The following is a 23,621-nucleotide window of genomic DNA, read 5'->3' as shown; positions in this document are numbered from 1 at the left end:
ACATCTCATTTAGCTAAAGTTAGAGATTTCAGTAACGAGATGAAGATTATCTCATCAAAATGGCAACAAGTCTCAAAAACGGGTTTCATATTCCTGTAAGTCTCTGCCTATCCCCCAAAAGCCCTTTAGTCCAGAGCTGCAGGAAGATAGCTTACAGCCATGGCTAACTCACTGTACTCATGCACAGAAAGGGCCCTCAAACAAGCAGCAGGGTTAGACTTCTGAAACAGGCAACTTCTTTATTTATACAGGTAAGAATACAGAAGAAAAGCCCCCTCTGTTAGTGCTTTCCCTCCACCCCAAGTTACTGCATACCAAGCGGCTATGAATAATAAGAACCAACTGACTGCAAGTCCCACAGTGCATGCAACTTAAAAGTCTCTACAGCACACTGGCAGTCCCAAGGCTCCAAGTGGAGCCTAGGGAGCTGCTGGATCGCCAGCTGAGTCTGCTGTGCTGCTGGGATTTGGAGGCGAGGCTGCTTTGGCTTCTGGCTGTTGGCTTTCAGTTTGTGGATCTTCGTTTCCAGGATTCTTCTTACCATTGTCTGCTGCCAGGACACCCATGCCTATGATTTCCTGCAGGGGCTGCTCCGACTCAAGGTTGCTGGGCTGGAGTTCATAGACTTGTACTTGACCTGGGACATCGATTGCTTTCTGCTCAAGTTTTTCCAAGATGGTCTGAACCTTCCTGACGCCATCTCTCCTGGCCTGGCGCACATCAGCTCGTCCTTCTGGGTCTACAGAATCCAGGGCCAGCAGCTCTTTGGTCAGATACTCTTCGATCATCAGGTACTTTTTATCAGTCTTCTTGCCTTCAAAGTTGTCTACAGCCTGCTCCAGCCCTTGCACCTTCTCCAGGATGGCTTCCACTTTCAGCACACCAGGATGTTTAGGGGGGGCTTCAGCTTCTGGTTTGGGGGCTGCAGCTTCTGCAGGGGCAGGGCTTGGGGCTGCCTTCTGTTCTGCAGCTGCATTCTTTGGGGAAGAAGGAACAGCTGAAGGGGCAGGGCTGGGAGAAGGACAAGGAATTGGGGCAGAGACCTTTACTTCCACCTTCTCAGCAGGAGGCGGTGGCTTCTGAGAAACAGGCTTAGAGTCTGCCTCCTTTCGGATCACTTGGATAGGGATGTGTCCAGGAGGGAGATCTGGTCCAGCTGGACCTGGCTGACTTTCTGTTTTGTTTTCAGGTTGGGTGACAGGTGCAGGCTCTCGATGGGTCATGGGCTGCTGAGAAAAGACACAAACTTTTAATAGCTGTCTCAAGCAATGATTTATAGCCAGTACCAAACAGTAAGAAAACTGGGGATAACTTTTTTATTGAGTGTGTGTATGCAGACTCTTGTGCCATGGTGTGCCATGTGGGTGTTGGAGAACAACTTGCAGAGTTCTATCCTCCCACCATCCTGAGTTCTGGGAACTTGCACAGCAAGCTCCTCTTTACCCACTGAGCCCAGAAAATAACTTTCACAAAAAAGACTTCTATTTGTTTCTATTTATGTGTACGCGACCTGTATGTGTTATGTGCCCTTACAGGCCAGAAGAGGGACTCAGATCTCCTGGAGTTGGAATTACCGGCAGTTACAGGGTACTCTACCTGGCTGCTGGGAAACTCAGATCTCCCGAAGCTGGAATTACGGGCAGTTATGGGGTACTCTACCTTGGTGCTGGGAAACAAGTGCTCTTAACTGCTGAGCCAGCTCTCTAGGCCCATAATGAGATTGTTTTTAAGGTCAGCCAATAGCCAAATAACAAACTGGGTATTAATCATAGTGACTAAATTATCTGCTAAGCCTCCAATGGTTAGCTTATTTCCTGGTTGTTTTCTGTGATGATATTCCTATGGCAAGAAAAAGCAAGCCACTATAATTCTCAAAAGTGAAACAGCATGCTGGCTGCTCACAGGGTTTGCTCAGAATTTTCTGAGTGACTCCAACTCAGCCCTCGGCCAGAGACACTGCCTCAGGTCCAGCCTGTCCCTGCTGTACCCTCATGGGTGACCTTTCAAAAGCCTGTTCCAGAATTTTAACAGCCTAGTGGTTTCTGCTCAGTCCAGTTTTTGTTTTGTTTTGTTTGTTTGCTTTTTGAGAATAAGCAAGATGCTCAAAATAGTTAACCCTGGAAGAGTCTGGCCCCTGCAAGCTGATGCTCTGCTGTGATACAATAGCTACCCTGGCGTGTGGCTGCATGGTCCTTCCAGGGACTGGAGGTCATGGTCATATTTTTAAAGTATGAACTATGCTCCAAATGGGAACTGAGCAGGGCTCTACCGGCATCTAAATGAATAGCTGGACTCTAACCCTCTCATGCCCCGGTTTCATCCACTGGGGAGAAATGTTGCACTATTCTCACCCCACGTAAAAATATTAATACTACTTTAATGTAAGTCAAATCCTTGAAAGCTCTAAAAATGGCTCTTTGCACAAGGTCTAAGAGAAAGGCTACCAGCTGGGTGGTGGTGGCAGCACACGCCTTTAATCTCAGCACTCAGGAGGCAGAAGCAGGTGGATCCCTGTGAGTTAGAGGCCAGCCTGGTCTACAGAGAGAGTGCCAGGACAGCCAGAGCTACACAGAGAAACCCTGTCTCGAAAAAAATCCAAAAGCATCAAGTTCATCAGAGGTCAAACTAGGGTTAAATGCTCCCTACTGATTACAGGATACACAGGGCAGGCTTGAGGGAAATTCTCACCACACTCGGGCTCCCTTTCCTGGGAATCCAAGTGTGGGTCCTGAGTGGCACGGCTATCTCACTGGTAAGCTCCTTTTCCTCCAAATGCCTCTTGCCCAACATCAGCCCTCACCACTCATCATGTCTCCACACAACCACCCTCCACTTCGGGTTTTAAAAGCAATGGAAGGCTGGGTAAGGAGAAATACTTAGGAAAGGGCGTCCCAAGCTCTTCAGAAATGTCAAGGTCATGAACATCGAGAGGCTGGGGAACAGTTCCAGAGTCTAAAGAGAAGTGACGTCTAAAAGCAACCTTTGCAATCCTGGCTCAGATCCCAAAATGGGAAAGTGCTAGAAAGGAAATCTAAAGTATACGGGATAACACTACTGCAAGAACATTACATTTCTGGAATCCGGCCATTATACTATGGTTGTGTTCCTTAGGGAAAACATTTGCCGAAGTATTCAGGAGTAAAGGGGCATGGCATTTGCAAGTACTTCTCTTATAGTTAAAGAGTAGATGACACAGGAAAAAAAAAAAAAAAAGCGACAGAAAGTGAGAGCAGCAAGCAAGTGGGGGGGGGGAGGGGTTGTGGGGGGGGATGGGTACCAGGGATGTAACTCAGTTGCTAGTGTTTGACTAGTGTGTAAAAAGGGGCTGGGTTTGATACCAGCACATGAACCCAACACAGTAGTACATCCTGCACTAGGGAAACAGAAACAGGAGGATCAGAAATTAAAATCATTCTCAGCTATACAGCCAGCCTGGGTTGCTTGAGAGACTTATTAACAAAACAGAGTAGGGAGCATGGATGAAGGACCTGGGACTTCTCTGTATGAGTCTCACAAGTCTTCTAAAGGCTGAAATTATTTTCCAAATATAAAAAAACTAAAGACAGTTCTGGATGACTCAGCAGGCCAAATACCTGTTGCACACAAGTGAGGACCAGATTGGATCCCCAGGGCCATGTAACAGTTTGGATGGGTGTGGTGGTCCACCTGTAACCTGTAACCCCAGTGCCCAGGAGGCAGAGAGAAGGTACCCCCAAAGCATGTTGGCTAGCTAGACTAGTTGTACTGGCGAGCTCTGTGTTCAAGTGAGAGACCCTGCCTCAGTATGAAAGGTGAAGAGCCGAAGACGCCTCTCGGCAACCATAGGCTTCCATAAGGACATGCCTGTACATACATAAAACATGTATCATATCCATGCATGCATGCACACCACACACATGCAGAAGCATCAAAAAGATGAGGGTTTTCTGTTTCAAGGGACTTGGATACTATCACTGCTTGTAGGAGATTTCCTTTTAAAACTGTGGTGATAATGCACCTGCTCATGTTGCAGCCAGCAGAGGCCAAGGACACCGAGTGTCCTGCCTCTAAGCTGCAGACTTTTCAGTTTCAATAACATCTCTCCCCAGCTTCCCAGGAGGATGAGCAGGGTAACCCATGATATCCAGACCAGGGTAGCTTTCCACTACTGCATCAGCCAAGCACCACAGTACCCCACTGTAAAGGGAGAGAATGTGTCAGACATGGTCCCTTGTTGAGGACCATGTGGAATGCATGAAATAATCAGGTGCTGGACCCTAAGGGACTCATGCAAGGCATGGGGAGAAAGGAGAAAGTAAAGGGATACCTGGGCTAACCCCTTGGAGGGCAGGGGTTTGGGGGACTGTGCAGGTGTTTTATGGAACAGGTCTAGCTATGCAAAGTACTGATGGTACAACAGTCTCTGTCCTGTGTTTTCATCAAGGACCAGCAACTTCTAGAATTCTGCTTTTCTCTAGCTGTGCCTATGCTTCTAGGGAGCACTTTGAAGTAGCCCATGGCACCCGCAGAACCCCTCAGCCTGCTACAGCCCCCTGAATTTCTGTCAGCCACTGACTCCATACCTGAGGCCTGTCAACCACAGTGTGCACACGGATGGGTGACGGGGAGTGAACTGGTGTGCTGCTTCTGGCTGGAGAGCCTTCCCGGCTGGATGCACCTCGGACCTGTGACCTGAATGGGGATGCTGCCCGAAGAGGCCGGGGCTCCCAGTCATCCCCCTGGATCTTGTGGTACACAGGCTGGTGGGTCTGGTATTCACCCTGCTGAGCTGGGTAGTGGGTCTTCTGGGCTTGATGGAAGGAGGGCTGGGCTGCCGGCCGGGTGATGTTCTGCTCATGTATCACAGGGATTGGTATGTAGCCCCGGGGAAGCTGGTGGCTACCCAGACTGCTCCTGCTGGAGGAGGGCAGGCTGGCTGAGGAGGACGAGGATGAGCAGTCAGAGGCAGCTGGAGATTGAGACCGCTGCAAGAGACAAAGGGCAGAGCATGGTACCATTAATGACCCTGCTGTCCTGGCACTCCATCAGGCACCACCTGGCCAGGACAACACATTTCCCAAAGCCTTCCCACTATAAACATTTCCATTTTCAAAATGTGAAGATAAGGGCTGTCTTTCTGTGTCCCTCTGTGATGGAGTAAGCGCTCAGTTTGTCTGGGGTCCTGGTTTCAATCTCCAGTACTCCCTCACTTAACAAATATGGTATTGAGACCAAATGGGCTGGGGATGAAGCTCAATGGGAGAGCACTTGCCTAGTATGCACAAGGCTCCCGGACCTCTGACACAAAAAGGCCCAGGTTCAAACACTTGAAAGCTCAACAGTTCTGAGCTTCACCTGAACTATGAGAAAAGGACTGCCCGCCTGCCCGCCTGCCCGCCTGCCCGCCTGCCCGCCTGCCCGCCTGCCCGCCTGCCCGCCTGCCCGCCTGCCCGCCTGCCCGCCTGCCCGCCTGCCCGCCTGCCCGCCTGCCCGCCTGCCCGCCTGCCCGCCTGCCCGCCTGCCCGCCTGCCCGCCTGCCCGCCTGCCCGCCTGCCCGCCTGCCCGCCTGCCCGCCTGCCCGCCTGCCCGCCTCACTGGACTGAATACCTCTGTGCACTTGTCTCGGCAGGCAGCAGTGTGCACAGGAAGGGCGTGGCCCACTCTCTGGATGTTATGTCTCCTCACTTCCTAACCTCTCACTGGAGAATGCAGTGGAACATCTGGGAGCTGCCTGTGTCTAGGTGCAGGCCAGGTCCCTTTCTCTTCTAATCTACTTTTCAGTCTTCTAGAAAGTGAAGAAGATGGCTCTTCAGGTGGCTCGCCACTAAAAATTTGTAAGATCTCTATCTAACCAATGTGCTGTATTGACTTATATACTGTAGAAACTTTACAAACCTAGCAACCGCATCTCCAAGGAAGGGGAGACCTCCAGTATCCCACATGACTAAGACTTTTCACCCCAGGCTGGTGAAGTCGAGCAGATGTAGGAGTGGAGAGGCAATCAGGGTGCCAATACAATAGGGGCATCTATCAAGAACAATGCCGAGGACCCAGGGGATGAGCTGAAGACAGGAGGGTGAAGAGGGCTTAACTGCTTAGGAACCCTACCAGGTCTGCTGGTCACAAATCTCAGCTCAGAACCGGACGAGCTATATTCTTTCACTATTAACGCATCTCGCAGTGCTGAGCTTCAGGGCTCAAGCCCAAGTCTAAAGCTGTTGCCCTTCTGACTTAAGCTGTGTTTCCTTCAGTGGCACACTCTGAAGACAGAGACGCCGACCTGACTTCATCCCCAGCACAGGTCCAAATGGATGGTGTGTACCTGGAAGGACTGAACAGAATAACTTTGGGCTCTCTGAAACAGAGAGCCCCGTGTGAGCTGAGAGCACTGACCCAGGAGGCCAGGCAGCTGCTCCCAGCTGTGCTGCCTCTCTACCTCTATGCATTTGACATGCAGCTGCCAATTCTTTTACTACAAAAATAAGCCAGGCCACCTGAAAAACACAGGTGTAAGACAGGGAACAATATGAAACTGCCAAACTGTCTCTGCAATGAAGGACCCACAGGTGCAGCAGGCGGGGCCCAGAGCCCTATGTACTACCAGGTACCCGGCATCAGCCAGGCCTCTCACCTCAGGTCCATGGGCAGCCGGGGGCTGAGGAGCTGCAGTTGTGGGCACCTGTGCACACTGTTTATCTGGCTGGGCAGTTTCTGTCATGCCGCCACGCAGAGGGGACTGGGACCTCTGAGGAGCAGCCGCTGCTGCCTCGGTTCGAAATCGCTGCACCCCAGGCTGGGAGTAGGCATGGAAAAGGTGTGGCTGCCGATTTTCAGAGCCTTCGTGGAGGACAGGAATGGGAATGTAGCCTGGTCGGAGCTGGGGGTATATGGAGTGGCCTTCCCTAGCGGCCAGCAGCCTGGAGCCTTCACGATTAGGGCCATTGGCAGAGGATGCAGTTTCCTAAAACAAAGTAAGGAGAAACAGAGACTGGTTAGAAACAGGGCAGAGAGCCCCTGAGAGGGAACGGCGGTACCGAAGGCACTGATCCTCCAGAGTGACTTGGGCTGCACAGGTCAGACAGGCCAGCCTGTTCCACTGGCTCTGCTTTTTCTAGATTCCCAGAGACTGCTATGCGACCAACAATTTACGATTTAGTCCCAGGACTTGAGAGGCAGATCGAGAAGATCTCTGACTTTGCGCGGGCATCTTGGTCTACATAGTGAATTGCAGGCTAGCCAGGGCTATATAATTAAACCCGTCTCAGGAGAAAAAAAAAAAAAAAAAAAAAAAAATGAACCGCATCTGGAAGTCACAATATCAGTTTGAAGCACAAAAGGAGTGTTATGATAATCAATGTTATGATAAAGCGAGAGGGACCATGGTGGATTCCATAGCAGGTAAGGGTGAGAGGTAGGGAACAAACACGCCAGGCAGACAGACCTTAAGTTTTATATTAGAAAGGGAAAGGGGGAGAAGGAAATGGAAAAGAGGTAAAGAGACACAGAGGCAGAGGACAGAAGAGAAGAGGGAGACAGGACAAGTCCTATCTGCCCCAGGGAAACAGCAGGAAAGAAAGAGCGGGAAGAGAGCTAAGTGCGCAGGGGTCTTTCTTTCAAAGAGGTCCTTTGCACCATCGTGCAGACTACGCAATCAATCATGGACCCCTGGGCTGACCAGGTTACTGCCTGAGTGCATTCTACCAAGTGACAGGGTCAGGCCAGCATAATTCCTGACAAGGGGTCTCACTCTCCCACAGTGGGGAGACAGGTCCCCCCCCCCTGCACTGGGGGACAGCAGACAGCAGCTAACGGCTCCTGCCAATCTTCAGAGACTGAAACCAGGAGATGATCCCAGGAAGACTCAACTCTAAACTACTAGAGTGTCCCAAAACATCTAAGCTTCCAACAAAGCTCTCGTGTTTCCCAACCACACAGTTTGCATTTGATCCAAACACAAAACATAACTTTCTGAAGAAGCATGTACGTTTGTGTGCTATGCATGCCTTTCAGGGGCTAGCTCCTTGGAAATATTTTTAGAACAAGCTGCAAGAAAGAGAGATACAACACAGGCATGTAGAAGTGCTACAAGAGGAGAACAAAACATGGGGATTAATTGTGCCAGTCTCACAAGGCCAACTCATACGAGTCTGCCTGGCTAGACTTTATAGCCCATCTGTGTGTTTCCTTGTAAAATCCAGTTACTGCAAAAGAATAGCTAAGCCAGGTCAACCAGAAACCCTCCTTCCTAGCCCACCACTGTGGCTATCTGATCAGGTTCGCAGTTCTACCCCACCTCCAGTCCTTCCCAGGAGACAGATGTCTGACCACCGTTGACTTGTGAGAATTCTGCAAGGCCCCTTTGCCTTTGAGCAGCTTTCTCCTTTGAGTGACTTTTCTGTCCACATACCCCACCCTGTGTCTTGTCTGTGATCAGCTGTGCATCTCTCCCCACAGCAACAGCAGCATCGTCTATGTCAGTGGTTCCAATAAATGCTCCTTGCCGTGCTTTAACAAGTACCATAGAGCAATTCCCCCTCTGCAATACAGTAAATCCTGTTTGGGCAAAAAGCAGTTGGGGGTCCTTCTCATGTCCTCTCACAAAGTTGTCCCTTTAGAGAGGCCTGGCTATTTTGGGACCCTTGAGAAGGCCAAGTTCCAGATGTACAGAGCTCTGGGGAAGATCTTATTTCAGACACTGAGGCCGGCCAGCCACTCACTGGGCAATGGCATCTCTCTCCAATCAGCGGCTGAGCAACTTAGCCTCCAATTTAGCCTCCTAAGCAGAAGAGTCCTTCCACAAACAGGGGAGCTGTGCTGTGTCACTTGCACATATCCAAGTAGGTCGGTACTTAGGAGAGTGAGCCTTCCTCAGTGAGGTAGTCTTCGGAATAGCAAACAAACGCCAAAAGCTAGGAATCTGAGGTCAGAGTGTAATTTCTATAGCTGCAGAACTGGGCAAAAGCTAAGAACAGATAAACTAAGGACAGCTGGTTTGAATTCTGAATGAGAAGGCCATTAATTCTGCCATGCTTTATATTTATACACAGGTCTGGGCACCAGGTGGCTGGCCTTGGAATGTGGCCCTTTCAAGCTCACTCACTGCCTCTCACCTGCTCAGACCTTGCCCCTGCAGGGCCTCCAAAATAAAGAAAAGGCAAGGGTGTCACTGTGTCCTTGGGGAGAGGGGTAGAACAGGCACTTAGTACTCTCAGATTAGAATACCCACGTGCTCAGAATACCAGCATTATTTTAGCCTGCTTAACTCTCAGGTCACCCAAGAGCTGGGAGTAGATCCAGGCCTCACAGACAGAACCCAATTCTGGCCATGAGGCATGGACCATGGGGAGCTGGCGGGACACAACCCAAGAACCCTGCTATAACACATTTTCTAAGCGATGTGTCCACTCACTGGGGTAGGCACCCTTCTTTGCAGTTGAAATCGAAATTTGCATAGTCCTGTCATCTGTTTTGGGGAATTGCCTGTGACACTGTTTCTTCTGGCATGAACAGAGAGAGCCTCCATCACTGCTTACTCTTCAGAGCTAGGCCTGAGCTAGCCTTATCTAAAACTTCCAGTGGACATCAAGACACCACTCAGATGAGCCCCAGGAGTCATCAAACCAATAAAATATGACCTTTGCAAATAAGGATTTGTAAGCCAAGCAAAAGAGCTAGGGATAGCTGATCACAGACTTGATAGAGCGCTGGCCTAGCAAGCAGGAAATCCTGGAGTCAATGCCAAGTGTCATATAAAACCAGATACAGTGGTGCACACTTATAATCCCAGTGCTTGCAAGGCAGAGGCAGGATGATCACAAGTTCAAGGTCATCTCCAGCTACACATTGAGTTTGAGGGCAGCCTGGACTTCATGAGAGCCTGTTCAAAAACTAGGTAAGTTAATGCATGAAACAAAAGGAATCACATTTACCCAAAAAGCAGGAGTGGCTGAGGTATAAGGGACACGTGGGGGCTTTCCTACAGTGGAGACTAGCTCATTTTTACCACAGTTAGTTAACGGTTCAGTGAGCATGGATAATTCCCTTTCCTTTTCTATAAAACAAAGCAGGCAACAAGCTCCTTATAAAACTATGGTGAGATTGTTTGTTTGTGACAGGGCCTTATATGTATCTAGCTCAGGCTGGCCTCAAACTTCTGCTTTTGCTTGAGCCACCAGGGTACAGGGATTGCAGGTATGACGCCAGGCCTTGCTTTCTGAGCCCCCCCCCCCCATGTTTAAATGTTTTCCTTGCATGAATGTGTACCATGAATGTACAGTATCCTCAGAGGCCAGAGGAAAACACTGGATCACCAGACACTGAAGTTACAGACAGTTGTGGGCTGCCATGTGGATTCTGGGAATCAACCACTAGTTCTCTGCTGAGAGATCCCTCTAGGCCTGAGTTGTTTTGTTTGTTTGTTTTTAAGACTGAAATTCACTACATGTCCCAGGCTGGCCCTGAACTCAGATCTGGTTGCCTCCACTGGGATTAAATGTGTGTACCCCCACACCTGGCCTTTAAAAAAGGTTGAGTACGTGGGAGGCAAGAAGATGGCATCAGATCCCTTTGAGCTGTGGTTACAGGCAGGTGAGGTGCTGGGAATGGGATACGGGTCCTCTGTAAAAACAGTAGGCAGTCATAACTGCTGAGCCATCTCTGAAGCCCCTTGGATGAAGTTTTATATGACACACTTAAGAGGGATGTGCAGAAGGCCCAGAACAAATCAGGGTTCCCTCCCTAAAGAGACACAAGGGACCGCAAAGTATCTAAGGAACCCAGTCAAGAACAAACCTAACTGATGTGGCAGAAATCTACATGTGGTCACCTATGAAAGTAGCTTGGAAGGTTCTGGAAGGAACCTTGAGTTAAAACATTCTCTGCATCGGGGTGGTGTATATGTATACATACACCACCAAACACTACACTTTCCTACAGCCCCTTATTGCCCATTCCTGTCACAGCTCACTCACCTCGCCACCCTATGCCCCTCCCCTCACAGACAGGCCTGATATGGGGGCTTCTTCTAGGGGCAGCCCTTGGATCAAAGGCACTGAAGACCTTGCATGTTCTGTACCTCAATTGGAAAGGCAAAGGGAGAGAAGGGGGAAGCCCCATCCAGCTCACACAGGGACCTAGACAGGTGAGGCAACATGTAACCTGAGTCTTTCCAGAAGTGTTAGGTCTGGGCCCAGGGAGGAAGGGCTGTGGTGATCATGAGAAGATGCTAAACTGTGGAGGATGAGACTGGAGGTAGAGGGTTATCAGCAGACACCTCAACAAGACAGGAGGAACCAAGGAGGGACTAAGTCACAGCAAGACTTGTAAGAAGAAGCCAGAGATGAATGAGGAGTGGGGGGGGGGGTCATGCAGGGCAGAGACGGTGGGAGGCAAACAGGGGTAGAGAAGTGAGCAGCAGGAGGTGGGAAGCCCTTGTAGCAGCATGAGGAAAAGCAGGAACCTCCACCAAGACAGACTCTGGCCTTGAGCTTGGAGTCAACTGCAAGTGGCTCTGCTGGCTGGCTCAGCTGGACCAGGGATGGGCGGCCAGGTAAGCCTGGCCCAAGGCTGCTTTTCCTTGTAGTTCGGAGCTTGTGTGAATCAGTCACCCACCCGTCATCATCAAGAAGTCCTGCGCCCGAAAGAAGTTCCAGGCTCCCCTCTAACCCTCTGTTAGGTTTGTTTGGAAAAAAGTATTTGAAAAACCAGTTGACTTCACAGCATAGGCCAAGAACACATCTACTTCAACAATAACTTCAGCCAGAGCGAGGTGCGCACTGGAGGGTCTTGACTTTGTTCATGATCTGACTCTACCTAATCGAGTCTCAATAGCAAAACCTGTTTTCAATAAGAAAAAAAGCACTGCTTGGAAGAGATGCAGGGTTCATTCTAACCCGTGCTGTTCTCATGACAACGTGTGTGTGTGTGTGTGTGTGTGTGTGTGTGTGTGTGTGTGTCTGTTTGTCTGTCAAGAGAATGTGTAATATTTGTAAACTGCCTTAGATACCATTTAAATGTATCTTCAGTTCACTCAGAGCTATTCTCAAGGTCAAGCTCAATCCACAGGTGACTTGGGGTCATACCAGCATCTTTCAGGGAAGACTCACCACCTCCACCATCCTGACTGCAATGGGGACCCCAGGAATCTTCCCCACCATGTGTCATCACATAACAGGGTCTGGGCACAAGCACAGTTACCAAGCAGATGCCTGCAAATCTTTACCTCTTCCTGGTGACCTCCCTGCAGCCCAGTTCATTATCCCTGTCTTTGGTGAAGACATCAGGAAGGCATACTAACTCTAATTAGGAAATGAGCCTCGGGGTTGACTTTCACTTATCTTACTGCATTAATTTATAAATGAATGAGCTAAGTTTACTCTGTCTGTTTATTGCAAACATTATTGCAAATATTAAAATCCTGAGGCTATCTTAGGATACCAAACAACTCCATGAGATGGCTAGAAAAAAAAAAAAATCAGGAAAAAAAATACTAAATGCGCCAAAATGTGCCCTTTTAGATATTACTATTAGAGAAAGCCTGAAGGTAGGCTCTGAGCTCATTGAGAGATGGGCTTGTCTGCAGGTCTGTACAAAGGGGACAAATTACTGACAAAAAGATTTCGCTTGGCTGCTTCCTGCCCCACCCATGTGTTACATCACATGAGTAGCCTGAACCCCCTCCTTAGAGCCCAGTTTTTATTTATAAAATACAGGAAGGCCCAGAAATATTCTACTGAGTATTGGTTCTGAGGCTGCAGAGGACCAATGGAACACCCAGAAAAAATAAAAATGATGACAGCTCTACGCTCATCCCAAGCAAACTTGGGTGAGAGGGCTGGTGAGAGGTAAGTACCAAAAATTGCTGGACTCATCTATAGCCATATCGCCACAAGCAGCCTTAATTTGTCAGAAATCGCTGAACTCAAGGTACCCCAAAGTTTTACGTCCCAAATTAAGACAAGGCTGAAATGAAAGCCACCCCCACCTGCACTGGGTGCTCCTAATAGGAGCAGAGTTGGAAGAACAGTTCTCAGGTGCCTTTTAGGTGGGTACTCAGCAAATCATTAGCTGGCACACTCAGTTTCACAGGGCAGAATGAAGAGCAGGCCTCAACCCAACCATACATAGCTGGTGCCCTCTGAACCCTGGAAATGGGCCCCCAATCCTGGCTCTTAATGAAGTGGGCTTGCCACTTAACACCAGTTCCTATTGCTATGGTAACAGCAGCAATGGCGGCTATCAGCACTTCCAACTCCAGCCCTGGAGTTTTAAGTAGAACACAGTTTCTATTAACTGGGTTTTTAGGCCAGAAGAGCTTTCACCCAGGTCAGCTGTTGAGCTTTACTAACAATACCTTATAACTTCTAACACCGATGTAAAAGACAGAGGTTTGAAAGAGAAGCTGTGGGACTCCTGGTGGCACCAGGACCCGGGCAGAAATGAATCGGCTTGGCTCGCCTCTATCTATCAGGTGGGGTAGCTACAACAAAACCTTCCCTGGGCAGTCACCTGAGCTTCAGTGATCCATCACAGCTTTCTGTTTGGTCCAATAGGCCACATAAATGACTCATTATGGGATGTGATACCCAAGCAGCCATGCATTCTGGGAGCCAAGCTCAAAATTCTCTTACTCCAGAGTTGTGACACTGGATCTCTATGCTTCTGGAGGGCTTAAGAGATTCTGAGGGAAATTTAGATCAGAAGCCCGAGGCACACGCCACTCAAGTCCATTCACAGTACTTCTGAGGAGACGGTTCAGAAGACTGCACATAGTCAGCCACTGCAGAGGACCAGGGTTAGGTTCCCAGCTCCCATTCTGGTGTCTCACAATAGCTAGATTCCAGCTAGAAAGGGTCCAGTGCCCTCCCGTGGCACTGGATTACAAATAAGTCATTAAGAGAAAAGATATTAGGGCTGTGTGTTGACCACAAAACCGCGAGAGTCATAGGTCATGAGCCATAAGTGATCAGAGGCCGGCTGACATGCCAGTTGTATCAGTCTGGCATGGTGGCACAGGCCTTTAATCCTAGCACTCAGGAGGCGGAGGCATATGGATCTCTGTGAGTTTGGGGCCAGCCTGGTCTACAAAGTGAGTTCCAGGAAGCCAGGACTGTTACACAGAGAAGCCCTGTATCAAAAACCAAAACCAAACAAACAAAAAAAGATACACTTTATCCTAGGATTAATAAAAGGGATGTCCCTATGTGATTTAGAAGATGAAACCTGCACTGCTTGTCTTTGCAGCTGTGTCCAAATAAATAAGAAGAAATGGGCATGAGCCCTGGTCTATATATAAGCTGCCACCCTGGGTCCCAAGCCTTCCCTGCAGCTCATTAGCCTTGGACAACACAGACTACAACAGACTGTGTCCCTGCCATAAATGTTCCCTCATCTTCCATGGGGGTCTAAAGGTTTTTGTTGTGTTTTAAATATGTTTTCATGTAGTTTGGATTGGCCTTGAACTAACTATGTACCTGAGGATGGTCTTGAACTCATGATCTTCCTACCTCTTATGTAGGGATTATAGGCATGTGCCATCTCAACTGGCTGTTACTGAAAGACGTTAATGGAATAAGGCATGATAAAGTCTATAAACACTGAGCTGAGCTACAATCATGTGTCATCATTCCACAGTTACTGATGGACTAAGAGGTTGGACCTACCATTACAAAGCCTAGTTCCTTGGTGGGTCTTACCAGCTTGGTAATAAATCTGTTAGAGCTAGAAGAAGCCTTTTTATCTCAGTCTTAAGAGACTAGTTAGGAAGAATGCCAAGGTCTACACTGAGAATTAACTTGGAAGTAAACAGGGCAAAATAAGTGTCCTAAAAACCTGAGCCCTGAGTTACCAAGTTCTTCTTTCAAAGAGGGTAGTCAGCTACTTGGGGCTGGGGCTTACACCCAGAAAAACTCACTGCTGGGAAACCTAGTATAAATGCATGGAATGGAGCTCGGTCACACATCCAGAGACAGAGGGGAGGAAAGCCAGGCTAGGCCAGGTTACACAAAGGTTGGCTTGGGACCAAAGCATCGGCTGCTACCTCCTCAACATTCTTACTGGATCCGTCAGAAGAGCCCACACCTGGTCTGAGGACAAGTGTAACCATCATTGGTTGCTGGTTATCTCCCCTGCTAATGGGAGAGTGTGCTGGGACCCACAACCAGCTCCAGCCTCCCCCCTTCCCCAAGCCCTGGAACCTTCCTCTGGTTTTCCATCAGAGATAAAGGAATGGGATGGATCTCAAGTCACATGGGAAGCTGGTGAGCAGCTATATGCAGAAGCCTAATCAAGAGACACTCAGCTCCTAAACTCACAGCTTCAGAGAAGATCAAGTACTTACTTCCTCTTGGGGAAAAAAGAAAAAGAAAGGCTACTTGCTTTAATCAATGCAGATGGAAAAGTACCAGAGTCTCCACTCTGGGAAGCACACTGAATTTAAAAGGATCATGAGAGACCTCCTTGTACCTGAAGCATTTCCCAGCCTTCCCAAGAAGGTAAACACAATGGTCTTGTCACAGGGCCTTTCTCCTGACATTAACACTCCCGGCCACTAAATCCCTGCCATGAGCCAGGCTTCTTCCTGGTTCCTGCCTTGCATTGTTCTCAGGATTCTCAAGGAATCAGGGTAGAATAATAAAGTGTTCAGTTCAGCACAATGTATTGTCCTCTCTCTTCTCTGTCCCCAATACAAGGACAACAGGCCCTAGGAGCAAAGACTCCTGATGGAGGCCCCAGAAGGTGCCTGAACCTTCTTCTGATTCCCTGTGTCCCAAGCTACTGTGTACCTGAACACAACCCACACAGCAGCACAGGAAGCCCTGGTCAGGGTTCTGAGGGCTGTCTGGACACTAGCCAAGGGAAAACAGCTACATTTGGGACAAGCCTCTGAGAGACAAGACTTCAGGCCTGTCTGTTGTCTGATAGACCCACGTGCAGCTGATCTGCTGAATGGGAGGGTCAGCTGGATGCTATCTACAAAGACCTTCCTACTTCATGGTAAGCATCTGTAGGAACAATACGTAGGCTTCAGCTCTAGCTTTGAAGGAAGCAACCTCCACACACTACCTCCTTTGATTCTCTCAACCTTGTTAAGAGGGGTCCTCTGACAGAAGAAACAGGCTAATGGAGGATGTGCAGTTTGCTTGAGACCTCCAGAACCCAGGTTTGTCTGGTGGCAAGGCCGGGCACACAACTTTTTCCCGGCCACCTGCCTGCCACTCCTTCATCATCCCACTCCTCCTGGACTGAGACTTAGTTTGGGTGCTCTCCAAGTCAGGGAGCGCCAGCTATGCTGAGTCATTGGCCCAGCCAGGGCAGGACCAGCAAGCAAAAATTCCGGGCTCCATTCTGAGTCACCCTGGCTCTAAGACTTCACCATCACCAGGCACAGGGGTGCTACAGAGGGACAACACAGCTGTGCCTCACAGATGAGGGGACCTTGCTTAGATGCAAGGCCTGATGAGCTAACCTGGAAAGGTGAACCAGCCACAAAGCCTTTTCTTCTACACACTGAGCGAGCTGCCTTCTAATTCTCCCACCACTGGCTTTTCGAAACTATCCATTCCTTACTTATTCATTCTGTGTCCAAGAGAGACATTTCTGAATAACCCAGGAAAGTCATCCCTACACTTCTACTTGGGTGAATACTGAAGAAGTGCCTTTGGAACAGGAAGACTTGCTTTCCAAGAAAATCCTAAAGCATTTTCAGCAGAAAACCTCAGTTTGAAGGACACGGCCCTGCACAGCTCTGTGCTGGAAAACTGATGGGTTGATGGGCTTCCTCCTGATGAGACTGGCAGCAATCTGTGATTCTAGGTGGTTCTGGATAGACAGTAAAGAATTTTGTATAATATGTGGTGTCTGATGTTCCTGCCAGCCACAAGAAAAAATAATTAGATTGCTTTGCCAGAGCCACCACCGCTGTCTGTCCTGGATCTGCAGTGTCTGGCTGTCGACTCCCTGCCCCTCCCTACAGACCTGATGAAGATGCTGTGTCACTGGTGGGAACAAAACAGCTCCTCCAGACCTGAAAGGATGAACTCAGGGAGTCAGCACTGACCTCCTCACAGATCAGATCAGTGACTAAAGGGACAGACCTGGGGACATCTGGGAACCTAGGGACAACAGGGTTGTGCTAAACATTCCTGTTTACACTTCTGTTGAAGCATTACCCACAGATTCAGCTAGACAAGGAGAGGCTGAGATGCCATGACTCTGCCTGGAATGCTCAACAGGGTTGGGGGTGAGGGGAGGCAAAGCAAGAGAGTCTACCACTTAGCAAATGCAGTTAGAGCAGTGTGGCGTCTATCTAGAGCAGAGGTAGTCTGCTTCTGGCCCGAGAGACATGAGGCAAGTAAATAAATGTGCCTGACACTTCTACAGGACCAGGAGCAGGAATGACAGGCCAGCCTTTCTATGGAGCCACAGGCTAGGTACATCCCTCTGCGTCATGGAATAGTTTTTGCTTCAGTGTCTGGAGTATTTAAAGAGACAAGGTTTTTAAAAGCACGCATCCATATCCAACACACATACACACTGCCTGGCTTCCCCCAAAGCTACCAAGGTCCCAAAGATACATTTCATAGAAATAAGTGAGGATGTTGTAACATCAGCTCTCTCTCTCTCTCTCTCTCTCTCTCTCTCTCTCTCTCTCTCTCTCTCTCACACACACACACACACACACACACACACACACACACACACACGCGCGCGCCAGATGGTGGACAAAGTTCAGCTTCTGCTCATGTGTGAAATGAAGAGATCTGGTGCCTGGCTAGACATCCCTAAGGTCTAAGGCAGCAGTAGATTTATGTGGTGAATTCTCAAAGTGCAAAGCAGGGGGAAGGGGCTGGAGGACAGCAAGGGGGAAGAAGGTGGGGGAGGGGAATGAGGATTGCCTTCAGTGCCTGATGCTACTAAAGTCTACAGGAGCCTTGTTCAGTTCTCAGATTTTTTTCACAAGGCCTCTCATATATTTAAGACCAAATTAGAACATGACGAAGAAGAAAGAAAAGAACATGTCTAGATTATGTATGGCTTCCTATTTTGGATGGAAGATACCAGAACAAAAACTTTAAATGCTGATAAACAGTAATAAACATGTAGAGTGGTTTATATAAGGAAACCATGTGCCATTCCAGGAACAGGGGCAGTGCTAATCAAGACTCACGGGTGGTATGAAGTTTTCTGACTCACCACCAGCCCTGACAGCATCCAACATTTTAAGCTTTCTCAGCCCTGGCTAATGTCAACCACTGCCACAGTTCTCCTGTGTAGACTCTAACCCTCATAAAGGACAAATCTACTTCACAAAATGGGGGACAAACTGTGTCCTGGGAGGTGCCGTCAGTTCTTGTGCAAGCCAAACATACAGGCTGTTCTTCAGAGGGAAAATGAAGGTCTTGGATGAACACCCTCCTAAGGCACATGGCCGGGCTCCCGATCCACTCCCAACAAACCACTTTCCAGCCCTGACTGCAGATTGCTGGAAAGGGGGGGGGGGCAGCCACTCATTTCCTGACTCTGCTAGGAAGTGCGGTGGCCTGCAATAGATGTAGAAAGAGCAAAATGATCTCATCTTTAGAACAGGAGACTCTGTTGAGCCTGAAGGAGAATAAATGGGTCTTTCCACTTCAATCATAATTCAAAAAACATTTCCAATTTTCTGCTAACTCACAGAACTAAGTACAATCTGCCCAAGGAAGTGAGATGCTAGAAGGCAGAAAGGAGGCAAAAGCTCAGGCCTGGGGTAGAGGGAGGTCTCTGGCCACGGCCACGACCACCCTGGTACTGTGAGGGTATCTAGGCTCCCTAGGCATACCACCTCCAGCAGTCAAATACCAGGAGTGTTGGCAGGCCAGCTGTGAAGCAGATGCCTCCTCCCCCATGCCAAATGGGGCCATTGTGGCTTTCAAGACCAAGGTGGCAGAATCAGAAGGGCCAGAAAGTTCTCTGAATTTACTCCTGGGCAATTCAGACTCAACATGGGGTGGAAATAGATTGGGTCAAGTAACTACAATGTGCATTTTTTAAAGATTTACTATTTTTGTTTTATTTTTGAGTGTTTACATATATGTCTGTGGAACTGGAGTGAGCCATGTGATGTGGGTGCTGGAAATTAAACCCAGGTCTTCTGCAAGAGCAGCCAGTGCAATTAACTACGGGACCATCTGTCCAGCCCCTTAGCGTACATAGTCTTAAAATGCTCCCCTGGAAGGCACCTACCACCAAGCCTGAGTTCCGTCCCAAGAACCCACATGTTACACGCTTCCATCAAGTTGTCCTCTCACCTCTACAGAGTGGACACCATGATGTGTGTGCCACACAAACACAAAGTTAAACTGAATTACAAAAGACAGACAAGAACTCTGGAGACTGCAAGGCTGGTGAGCCCCCAGATCCACAGAAGTGAACAGCTCTGCTCCATGAAGGAGGGCAATCTGCCTAAGTAAGGGACCAACACTCTAGGGTACCCACAAAGTGAGCACTAACCTCTCTACAGAAAAAGGGGTCTTGGCTGGTGTGGACCTCCCCCAATCAGTGGGAAAGTGTGCAGAAAAATAAGATGAAGGCCAGTGTGGCTGCTTAGATGCAGACATCATTGCTCAAGTTGGAACAGGCCACAGGATACGTCCATGACCTGTTTACTATAAAGACAGGGGCAGGAGATTTGCCACAACCACTTCAGAGAAAACAAAAGTCAACACTGAGAAGTCTCATCACCGAAAGCCAATAAAGATGAGTCCTTCACGGAAAGAAGAAAACCACTAGCCATTTATGTTGTTGATGCAGTCTTGAAACTTTGTCTTCTCAGGGATCTTTATTGACTAATAAGCATCTCCCACCCGAGGTGAATATACTCTGAGGGTCTCGTAGTGACTCCCAGCTATAGCTCCTTCCCCTTGCGCTTCAAGAAACCTATTTCAGGGGCTGGAGTGATGGCTGGGCAGTTAGGAGTGCCTTCCGTTCTCCAAGAGGACCCAAGTTCAATTCCCAACATCCACAAGTTGGCTCCAGGGAATCCAACACTCTTTTGGGCTTTGAGGGCACCCGTACACCCAGGCATACATAGACAAAATAAAGAAACCGATTTCCAATATAAAATAGTAAAGGTTTTCCCAGTTTGTAGCCTACAGTACGGTGCGACTTGTAAGTGGAACTGCCCCAGTCACAGGGATGTTCTGTGACCATCTGTGACTAAAGCATGGGTTTGAAAGTTGTGAAGCCCAGACTCAGGCAAGCACAGCTTGAGGGACTTGGCTCCCAGGCAGAAATGCTCATTTTCTCCTTATGCTTTCTACCACACTGGCATGTCTATCTCAAAGTAATTAATTTGGTAAAGGAAACCCTCCCTTCTCCTGAGTTAGTCACAACCCACCATCAAAATCCTGGCAAGCACAGCAGAGTCAGTATGCTCCAGTTTCATAAAGATTCAAAGTCACTTGTAATTTCTTATTGGTCAGTCCACTTGGCTCTCTCTTTGCTATTGGTGCTACATGGGTGACCTTCAGAAACACTAGAATTCTCTGCATTTCTGTTACACAAGGCAGCAGGACATGATTAAGGACCTTTCAAGTTAAAAACTGTAATGGGGAAATTTTTCAGTTTTTTTCAAGCCTAAGGCATCTGATTTAGTATTTTGCACTTTGTTTGGTTAAGAACACTGTTTTGTGTTTTACCTCGCACAGATTTTAGAAAACCCAGTCTAAAGTATCTACCTAGTAGCTACAGCAAGATCCCAACTTGTAAGTGGTGGTGCATACCTTTGATCCCAGCACTTGGGAGGCCGAAGCACATGGATCTCTTGTGTGTCTGAGGCCAGCCTGGTCTACAAAGTGAGTTCCAGAACAGTCAGGGCTACATAGAGAATCCCTGTCTCGAAAAACTAATAAATAAATAATCCCACTTGCTGGTTGAGCACCAGCATGGACATGCCTAAACTTGTGATGCTTCTTGTAGTTATAAGAAGGAGGGTCTCAAAATACAGCCGTCATACAGTGGGTCTCCTGAGGACTCTCTATGCAGTCTGAAGTGGGCTAGTTCCAAAAGAGAACATTTTACCCAGTAATGGGTGGACTAGACATACACACACACACACACACACACACACACACAAGATACATGCAATTATGCCCATTTCGAATGTGGTGAGTTTTTAAAAATTCCAAATAATATATCAACTTTTACTGCTTTTATTTTCTTTACACAGCAATAGGTTTTTGGGTTGGTTTTTTATTGGTGTTGTTTTGTTTGTTTGTTTTGGTTTTTCAAGACAGGGTTTCTCTGTATTGCTTTGGAACCTGCCCTGGAACTTTGTAAATTAGGCTGGTTTCGAACACAGAGACCAGCCTACCTCTGCCTCCCAAGTGCTAGAATTAAAGGCATGGGCAACCAATGCCTGGCTGTTTGTTTGAGGAAAGGTTTCTCTATAGACCAAGCTGGCCTTGAACTCAGTGATCACCCTGGCTCTGCTTCCTGAGTGTTGGGATTAAAGGTGTACATCATCATGCCAGGCCCATGTTAGAGTCTTTAAGTGTACTTATTTTACCAAACTTTTCATTTGGAAAAGATCAAACTTACATAAATTATTACTGATTAGTATGCTAAGTATGCCTTTTCTTAATGATATATTTAAAATCCTACCTAAATTTGTATTTTTAAGCATTTTGTTCAAAATTTAATTGTTTTTCCAAGGACGGATCTTATTTTGCAGCACAGGCTGGCTTCATTCCAAATTTAATTAAGTATTACTTTTTGAGACAGACCCTGGCTATGTAGCCAGTGCTGGCCTTGAATTCAAGACCCTCCCACCTCAGCCTCCTGAGTGTTGGGGTAATAGGCCTGTAAGACCATGCATGCCAGGCTTCGTTTCAAATTCATTATTTTCAAATTTTCTTGCTCTTGATGTTGAAATACGCATGCCTGAATGTACATAAATGAAGCTTACACCTGCTGTGTTCACAAGACTCCTCAGCTGTTTCTGGTAACAAACTTCGAGTATTTTAATTGGATAATAACAAGGAAGAATTACGCCATTAAAAATACATTCTCTTTCTCTCCAGTGTGAGGCAATGGTTAAGTATGCGAGGCACTGTCTGATCTCTAGTTTTGAAACTGTCAGAGTATCCTTAAAAATAAGGGAGACAGTAGCAGCATCAGCGTACCCTCAACTGAAAGCTGTTCCAATCAATAATACAAATTTAATTTTAAATATAGGGGGAAAATAACTTATTTACCCGAGCCTATTGAGTCACTCCATGCCTGAGATCCAGCAAAGCCAAAGACAAAAAGGAACTTGAAGGTGAAATCCCTGGGCCGGGTGCCACCAGCACCGGAGGGAGCCGAGGGTCTCAGCACGTGAGGCTGCGGGACAGAAAGGCTGCGGCCGGGCCAGGCCTGGGCCTCAGCCACTCATCCGGCCGGTCGCCTCTCCCTGGGACCGGGCGCACCGCAGCTCCGGCCGCCGGCCCTTCGTCCTTTGCCCTTCGCAAGAAGCTGTTGAAAACCACCCGATGTCACTTTGCGGGTCGCACCTCGCTGGCTACCCTCCAAGGCCACCTCTCCCGAGTCTCCCCCAGGGCCCGACGCCTGTCCGGGGAGGGTTCGGGCAGAGACTTTCCTGGCGCAGCAGGGCGCGGGGCGGGGTGACCCGGCCGCTTCACCGTCGAGGTGGGACCGCGAGCCCGACTCACCTTGGGGCCTTCGGGAGGCACGCGCGGGTCGTTCCACGTCGTGGTGCGACTGTTGTGGTCCACGAAGAAGGGCCAGCCGGTCTGCGGGTCGATCTTGATCTCCCAGCCCGGGGGTAGGGGGTCTCGGTCACCGGCTCCGTTGCCTGACGCCATCTGCACCACGGGAGACTGGGTTGCGGCGCTCATGCTGGGTCGGGGTCCGCCCGGGGCGCGGAGCTAGGGCGCGCGGGTCACGAGGTCGTGGAGTGCGGGCACCTCTCCGTCGCCGACGTGTCCGGGAAGCCGGCGCCGGGCACCTTTATGAATTAAAGGACTGGATGACGTGGCCGGAGAGGGGTGGAAGCGTCTGGAAATAGCCTTCTTGCTGCCAAAGGGGAAGGAGGAGATAAAGCGAAGGCAGCAACTGGCCGGATAGAAACTTCTGGTCCCATCCAGAGAACTTGGCGGCCGCCGGGGGTTGGATGTGGAGCTCCGCCCTGAGTCATCGGCTATAATCGCGGCAGGGCGGGACCGTGGGCGGGATCGGAGGCGGGGATTTGTCACCCGTCCCTCCTCCTCCTTGTCCTCTCCTCCTACCCCTCCCAGCAGCTGTCCCTTGTGCGTCCCGGGGCCTGGCGGCCTCACGATGGATGGATGCGCACCAGTGTCCTTGTGCGTCCAAGGCGGTTTTGATCTCCGAAGTCCCCGCCACTCCTTCGGTCCGCGTGGGGTGTCCCGGGCCTGGCAGTCCCAGGGCCTGGTGACTGTGGCCCCGCCTCTGAGGAGGGACTAAATCATCTTTAAGCTCGAAAAGTCTTGTCCGCCCCTCCGCCCAAGAATGCTAATACTCCGGGACATTGGCGTCCTGCGGTGACGTTTTAATAACTTTCTCTCAAGGACTCTGAGACTGTTCCGAGGAGTTCTGGAATGCTGATCTGACGTCACAAAAAAAGAAAAAGAAAGAAGGAAGGAAGG

The 23,621-nt window shown here is 49.0% G+C and overlaps 1 protein-coding gene across 3 annotated transcripts; it reads right to left on the bottom strand.

The window, feature by feature from the left end:
- Window positions 1-213: 213 nt before the first annotated feature.
- Window positions 214-23,403, bottom strand: Bag3 (BAG cochaperone 3). 3 transcript variants are annotated; one of them, XM_051193123.1, is made up of 5 exons: window positions 23,309-23,403; window positions 22,668-22,963; window positions 6,611-6,940; window positions 4,563-4,964; window positions 214-1,229 (listed from the first exon to the last, which is right to left on the bottom strand). In XM_051193123.1, exons 2-5 carry the CDS (start codon window positions 22,851-22,853, stop codon window positions 420-422), a joined length of 1,728 nt encoding a protein of 575 aa, XP_051049080.1. In that variant the 5' UTR covers window positions 22,854-22,963; window positions 23,309-23,403; the 3' UTR covers window positions 214-419. The 3 variants fall into 3 exon arrangements, with proteins under 3 accessions (XP_051049080.1, XP_051049081.1, XP_051049079.1); XM_051193124.1 differs by lacking the exon at window positions 23,309-23,403 and having other exon boundaries at window positions 214-1,226; window positions 22,668-23,229; XM_051193122.1 differs by lacking the exon at window positions 23,309-23,403 and having other exon boundaries at window positions 22,668-23,228.
- Between the last annotated feature and the right edge of the window lie 218 nt (window positions 23,404-23,621).

This window comes from Phodopus roborovskii, unplaced genomic scaffold (genome assembly GCF_943737965.1).
Source record: "Phodopus roborovskii unplaced genomic scaffold, PHOROB, whole genome shotgun sequence".
Classification (NCBI taxonomy): domain Eukaryota; kingdom Metazoa; phylum Chordata; class Mammalia; order Rodentia; family Cricetidae; genus Phodopus; species Phodopus roborovskii.
The sequence above is the reverse complement of the archived record's forward strand: the minus strand, read 5'-3'. Positions and strand labels throughout refer to the sequence as shown.